This window comes from Rosa chinensis, chromosome 6, assembly GCF_002994745.2.
Source record: "Rosa chinensis cultivar Old Blush chromosome 6, RchiOBHm-V2, whole genome shotgun sequence".
NCBI lineage: Eukaryota > Viridiplantae > Streptophyta > Magnoliopsida > Rosales > Rosaceae > Rosa > Rosa chinensis.
Genome location: NC_037093.1, coordinates 62755573 through 62763539, shown reverse-complemented (window position 1 = coordinate 62763539; position 7967 = coordinate 62755573). Strand labels below are relative to the sequence as shown.

General features: G+C 36.9%; 1 protein-coding gene across 1 annotated transcript; it reads right to left on the bottom strand.

Moving 5' to 3' along the window:
• Positions 1–1071: 1071 nt before the first annotated feature.
• Positions 1072–3289, bottom strand: LOC112174543. The gene is made up of 3 exons (XM_024312329.2): positions 2570–3289; positions 2337–2437; positions 1072–1900 (listed from the first exon to the last, which is right to left on the bottom strand). Exons 1-3 carry the CDS (start codon positions 3094–3096, stop codon positions 1248–1250), a joined length of 1281 nt encoding a protein of 426 aa, XP_024168097.1. The 5' UTR covers positions 3097–3289; the 3' UTR covers positions 1072–1247.
• Positions 3290–7967: the final 4678 nt, after the last annotated feature.

Here is a 7967-nt window from a genome sequence, read left to right as displayed (position 1 = left end):
ACTAGTTATTTAACAGTTTTACGTGTAAGATTTTCATTAGGAGACTTCTTTATTCTAATTATATGCTCTATCTATCCATAACAATACTATATGCTGCAAAATACATTATACATTATCATGAATGGAAATTATTCTATGCACCGACGGTATAAGTGACCCAACACTTATAAAATAATCTCAACCCTTGATAGTTATTATCAACTTTATTTTTAATTAACAAAAAGTGTATTTAATGCAATCTAACCATTCATTTATGTTGATGCAAGTACACGGCGGTGCTCTTAATAATCTCTCTATCATGAAATTAATTATATATAATCGGTCTTTCTCCTCGTTCAAAAACACCAGAAACGATGAAAAATAGTGCAGGCATGTGCATGCAATTATACATCATCTGTCAACTATACAGTGAATTAGTGATTGCAGGCGAAACGGTTTGGTCAAAGTCAAACGTACGTGTTCATTTCTCCCTTCCTTTTTACTTTCTTTTTCTCTAGCTCATCATGCAACTGCTGTAACAAAAGGCCAGATTAACTTTGACCAGGTATCATTTTACCATGTGTTTTCTTCTTCTATTCTGCCTGGAATTATTCCCAGGTGAAAAAAGGGGAAAGAAAAGCAAGTTAGGAGAAAATCCTATAATGCATTATTATATATCAAGTTGTGCCTGCGTATGCTAGAGTCTGACCTCTCATGCATATGGGGATCGATATGAAGCCCACACCTGCGAAATAAAGAGGATTAGGTGTGTGCGATTTAGACAGTGAAAGACCATTGAAGATGACAGAACATGAATGCATGCCTACGTTTCCTCTGGCTATCTGCAACCACTCCCACTTCAAACTTCGCCGTATTTGCTCTGTCTACTAGTAGTCTAGTACTACTCTCTATTCTTGGATATAGTAGATACCCTATGCCATCTTCTTCCTCACATGAAAGAATCTTCAATGTTTTCAGTGTTCATATCTAATTAAAATAAATGATTACATAAAACAAGAAAATATAAATCAGTTTAACAAACACATGCACTTGCAGTTGATCGAGCAGTTGAGCTAGATAAACCAAATAAACTAGACCGAAAAGATGGTATATACACCAACACACTGAAATTAATTTAGTTGATACTACTGGCACCTAAACAATGAAATACAATATAGGATTTTTCATTTTTGGTGGGATAAAAAAATCCTATCTTGTATTGAAATGAATACATAGTAAGCAACTGGCACAGAAACTAGGGCATCTATCTAAGAGTCAAGAGCTTTGTAAATAACTACGAAACACGGGAGGATCGCCCTCGGATTAAACACAACCAGCTCCTCGAGATTCGAGTACACTCCGGCGTATCCGGCGACGGAATCGTACGACCCACCAGCTGATGCGGTGGCAGCAGCCTCCTCCTCAGCCGCCGCATCGTCCGCAATGCGTCTGACCCTGCCGGCAATCACGCGGCACACCAGCATGGCCCTGCGCCCGTCCGTACAATGCAACGAGTCGTGGGCCCTACCGCTGCTGGCAGTGGTGCGCACTCCCTTGCCAACTTCTAATCCTCCACCGCCTTGGAAGCCGTGCCGGATGGTCGTGCAGACCCCGCAGCCCGGGATGGAGCCGCAGAGGTTTGTAGAGCCACGCGCGCCGAGCGTGCACGAGATGCTGGTGCAGTGGAACCGCAGCAGCTCGTTGCCGTCGGCGGCGCACCTGGGATTCTTTCTAGTGCTGTTCAGGGCACGGTTTTTCACTGCGTCGCGGCAGTCCTCGAAACGTTGGATGGTCCGCTGCGTGTTCTGGACCTTCAGTATCCGTTCGATCCTGCAAATGGGACTGTCCTTCTTCAGCCAGCTCGATTTGAAGATTATCTCCACAATGTTTCTGCCGGAATCTTCCACGCCTAGCTCCGATACTGTGCAACAGATATTTCAGACATTATTTATTTTCCAATTTACAAATTTAAATACGAAAAGTATCAATGTGCCTCTCCCACCAGAAATTAATTTCTGGCTGTCGGCAGTGACTGTATTAACGTCATGGACTCATAGATGGTGGGTAGTAGTATAAATATCCAATTAAGACAGTCCACCTTACAATATCAGAGTCATTTATTTTGTTCGTGCATGGACAGCTGTGGTTTATACTCTTCAAAGGGACCGTCTTTATTATTGCATACAAGACTACGCTAGAGTTGCGCTAAAAATCAATGTCAAACATAAATGATCTTTTAGACCCCAAAAAAAGAAATCGGAAGACAAAATTTCAAGGATAATATAGACTGGTAATTATAATGCCAATAAAACAGCAGGCAAAATTAATAACAATTTAATGTGATTAGAAATAAGTACCAGCATGGCGAATTGATTGGTGAAGTTCCAAGCTCTCCAATTTGGGGAAGATCTCTCCGCACTGAGGGCAAGCACAGATAGTAGACCTTGGAACTGGGTACCTAATTAACATAACCATGTAGTTAATTACCCATTTTTCTAGCTATGTATGAACTAGTGAACTCCCATGAATCATGGAATAAATAATTGCAAACTTATAGTAATTAGTTTATATGAAATAAATAAATATAGACCTGCTAGGGTCAACGATGTAATGGCACTCGTAACACCCGGAGAGCTTTCTGAATTGCAGCCCTCTAGACGAATTAGATGACGTATAAGCAGCACCGCCACCGCGGTTGGATCTAGTACCTGACCCTGACTCGGACCGGATTGTAACTTTCCGACTGAGCAACCCGGTTTCCTGACCCAGCGAGCTACTGTCCGGCGAGTTATCGGCTCTGTGAACAACCCGGCTAGTAGTGTTGCCGTGAACAACGTCTCTGAAGCTGCATATGGAGCCGCAAGAGGACCCGAGCTTGGAGTAGCCGATTGCATTTTTGGACGGGTCGTGGACTCTCGACCCCTCGATCTGCTTGCAGGTGAGGAGGTTCTTGAAATGGTCCCATGAGGAGGAGGGTGGCTTTTGTGGAGGTGGCTGCTGCTTTTTTGAGGAGTGCTTTTGGTGGCTGCGTTTTGATGGTGGTGGTGGTTGTGGTTGGACTTGTTTCTTCTTCTTCTTGGGCTCTGTGGCCTCTGGTTGGAAAGTGAGAAGAGCCATAAAGAAAAGCAGATCAAAACAGAGGGAGAGGATATTGCAGAGCAAGGTGGTTAGCAACTAGCTAGCTCAGCTAGCTCTCTTTTTCATATGGAAAAGAGAGAGAAAGAGAGAGAGCTAGAGTGGTGGTGGGAGAGGGATCCGAGATGTCTAATAACTACTAAGGATGGCAAAGCGGGAGGTCTATGGAACTATGGTGGGTCTTTCCATCGTTTCTTGAGAAATTAATTGCTATTTATTTGTTTTCTTTTAGGTTTTTTATTATTTTATTTCTTTTGGTTTATGGATATTAACTACTGTGTTTGTCTTACGAATATGGAAGTTGAACCTTTGCACCAGTAAAGAGTTGACTTTTGATTGACCGGTCGATCAAAAAATTACAGGTTAAAAAAGAAGGTACATTCAACGTTTAAATTATTAAGAGATATTTCGTTTTTATTAGATGTGAGGTAACAAAACACTTTGATTGTATTAGTGAGTTAGTAAAGCACACACCATTTAATATTCAGACCGAGAATCCGAGATTCATGAGAGTATTCAAGTAAAACCAGACACTTCCCCGTAACAGGGCGCACGACCTCAAAGACCCCTCGAGCATGCTAACTACAAATTGGTGGAAATTGAGATTTGATAGCTAGACATGGAGTTCCTTGATAGGTCGCTCGACCAATCTTCTCACATGAGATGGTTATCTATCAATATCTTGAAATTATTGATGCAATGTTGTTTTCATATTGGAATTTAGATGATTTTTTTGTAAATTTATATAAATTTTCATCTTGTTTTTGTATTTTAGTCCTAACGAGAAGTGTTTGAAGTAGCTACTAGCTAGGAGAACATGTTATGTAATCATGTAATGTGGTCACTGGTTAGAATGTTAGATATACGGCATGTCGTGGCTATGCAGATCAAATGTGCTTTGCATGCTGTCTTATATTGGAACTATGCTCTTGTGCTGTCCTCTGCCTTATGATTATTCTCTACGACTTCTTTTTGCAGTGAAGTTGAAAGTTTTGTTCTTTGTTTTGGCCGGTCTTGCGGTAGAAGCCATCTGCTTAGGTGCAACAAAGGGAACCTACGAGCTATATTTGGTGTTATCTCGAGTATAAGAATTTCCACAGCATGTATCCAAATTGGGGAAGGGCACAAGCCATCTGTATAGGTGCAACAAAGGGAACCTAGGAGCTCTATTTGGTATTATCCCGAGTATAAGAATTTCCACAGCATGTATCCAAATTAGGGAAGGATCAAGTTTATAGCGAGCATCAAAGCATCGATTTTGATGGTAGAAAGGGCTAGCTGTCGGTGAACAAACTCGTATTATATTAAATATTGTAGAATTTAAGCTTAGAATTTGATATATAGTAATCTACAAAAATTAAGTGGTTCATCCGATTCAAATCGTGTGTATAAAACTTGTTTGATTTGACTAATTAATAACGAAAGATTAATTTACTAAGAGATACAAACTGAGAATCTCTAATTGACAGTCATTTATAAGAAAAAGATTATGAATTAGTTGCCTTAATCGATGTTCATGTTTCGTAGGGTAAGTGGAAACATGGGGTATAAGTTGTGGATATTTCCATTGTTACATGATACGAACCAGTGGCATAGCCAAAAATCTCTCTTAGGAGGGTCAAACTTTATTAACTAATGTTTCTAGTCGTCCTCTAAAAATAACACAATCTTTTGCCCAAAAAAATATATATATCAGTATAATTAATAAAATTTAGGTGTAATATTTCTTGTACTAATGCTGAAATTGAAAGATCCTTAAATCATGTTGAATAAATTTTGAGATGTAAGATGAATGATAAATATAGAAAAACTTATGTGTTACTTCAATTTAGCATATTAATAAAGAATCGTAAATATGCTCATATGGGCATATATCGATCAATAGGGTAACAAAACCATGAAAAAATTCGTATTAATTAGATATATGTAGTGTATTAATAGTGTAAAATATTATTTCATTCCATTAAAGTTCAAGGATAATTAAAACTAATTAAGATAAATTTGTATTGAATTTTAAAAATTGACACTAATTAAAGATTTTTCAAAAATTGAGAAGAATTAATTGTATTTCATTTCATTAAGATTCATAAATCATTAACACTAATTAAGAATTTTCTAAAAATTGAGAATGGTCAATTGACCGTTCTCTCCCTATGCTAGCTACGCCCTTGATACGTACTAAAACATAATGATAATGTAATGGGGTCCAGAATCTTAAAGGAAGGAAAAGGAAAAGTGCCACGGGCCAAAGAGAGCGACATCATATAAAACATGCAGATCGAGAAAGAATAGAACTACTACTAGTACTGGTCCAACCCCTTTCCATCTTCCAATGTTTCCCACTAGCTAGCTAGTTCGATGCATCCATTAATTCATCTATACTACGACTGCATGACCTGAATTGAACAAACCTATTCATCTCTTTCTATTATATTGATATCAAAGCCTCCGATACTTTTCATACTAGGCCATGCCACTATCACTAACAGACTTATAGACCCATCCACTACACAAAAACAATAATACAAGCACTAATATATAAGCTGATTATATGTGTCGTATGCACCTCGTCCTCTACCATATGTACTTTGAGACTAATTCTTAGGTGCGGCTATTCGCACTACGTGTACGGTGCGGCTGTCCAATCAAGTATTATAATTTTTTATTTTTGTTCCGAAATTGTCCCTGATTTTTAAATGTAAAATACTTAAAATACTCTCCTGCTTAGGCACTTATTGGTCAGCCGTACCACGTGGCGGTGCGGCTGCCCCACGCAAGAACCTTTCTGTACTTTGACTCAACATAAATTATTTCAATTTGGCAAAAATTTTTCCAAAAAGTTAAAATTAATAATAGTTTTGAGTAGTCGAATAAATTACTATGCGTATATCCGTCATTTTAAGGAGTAAAAACAGTGTTATGATGAGAAGTTTTAAATACACACCCCTAATTACTTAATACACACTCCTTACTCAATACACCTATCATTTAATTTCTCATTCTAACATTTTACTAAATACACAACCCAATTACCTAAAATATCCTTAAACTTAAAAACCATGAAATACACTATTATTTAACATTTGATTAGTATATATAATTGACCATGTTAATTACTTGTGTTAGTTATTGGGAAATCCATAAGGATTCATTGTTGTTCCCTTCAAAGTTCAAATAGATGCTTAGAAATAGGTTTTACATTATTTGAGTTCTCATCCACTAAACATCACATTCAACCAAAATTGTATCAGTAGTTTCTCCACAATGGCGGAACTACGAAGTTGTCATTGGATGGTCAAACACATTAACAATTACAAAGTTTTATACCTGTGATGTTTTATATTAGATAATAAATTGTCTAATAATCACTTTTAGATTAAAAAAAAATGAACTAAAAAGGTGGGAGTAAAGCGATATGTTATAAAAACATTTAATGCTATTGATTTCGAAATGCTAAATTACATGGTATCTCACCCCATTTAATTACAATTCATTTAAGGAAAATTTAAATTAGATGATTTCTAACTTTATTCTTATTTTAAATGAGGATGCCATGTATAGAAATTCATTGTATTTATAATTATAGAATAATATAAAGAATATATGATTATTATTATTATTTTTCTTTTAATACATAGATGTTTATTTTGGTCATTTAACCTACCTATAAAATCTGATTTGAAATATAAAATAATAGGGATGTGTATTAAGTAGTTTGGAGTGTGTATTTAAAATTTATCTGTTATGATTCATTACCCAAAGTAGAAAAAGAGATTTGATGATTAGTACATTTGAATGATAAATCACGAGGTCCTTAATTCATATATAAATTTGCGCATGGAAAATTAATTGTTAAAATGGTAGAGACAATCATGCATGGCGAGCCCGGTTAGGCAGTTGCTCTAGCTCCCCACGCGTGGCATGGATCAGTGTGTGTATCAAATTATTAATTAATCATAAATTAAAACTTAAAGGGGAATTATATAAATGTCCTCTATATAGAGATTATATTTTGAGTGAGAGTGGTTGGATTTGAGATGGGATTTGGCCAACCACTGCCTTAAATATATATTTTAGGGAAATTTCGTTGTTCTTCTTCCCCATCTCTCTACATCTCATCCATCGTGGTTCAACACCAAATTATCAAGCATTAAACAATTCAAACCCCAACAAGGAATTAATTCGAAAATTACGCACTACGTAGCTAATACATCGTTGGTTCTTCAAACTTAAGTGTGGCTTCATCTTTCTAACCGTGACTTGTGATCATAAATTTTAAGTACATGAAATTAATATTAAGCTCAGTTTTTCTCGTTTGGTTTTATCGGGAAAGTTCTCTCTACTTATATCATCGATCATGCTTTGACATGTACAGGTTGATTAAGAAAACGCAATGTAGAAATTACGGTCACCTTCTCCACGAGCTAGGGCTGCAGGGCATGTGCCTTATATTTTGGGTTTGTACTGGCCTATATAGTTCTTAATTCTTGACCTAGGTCTTATATGCTTCATGTCAACTACTTCGATATTGCTGCCTTCCAACTTATGGGGCCATGTGACATGCCTCATATTTATTTCTTTAATTCACCTTGAAGAGTTGAAGATAATGAAATGTTTAGACTTGAAAATTTGGTCAATATATCTGAAGTTCACTGATAAAGGGAACGGTACTTGTTCTGACTTCCTGATTGGCAGAGCCGGATTCAATACTGAAGTATCCTTACATTGGAAGGAAAACAAATGAGTTAGGCTTGAGTCTAACTCTGATGAGGTTCATGTTGCTCAAGACAATCGACATTCTCATTTGTGTCCGTCTTAATATATGTGAAGTAATTGATTGATCTAACTGACTA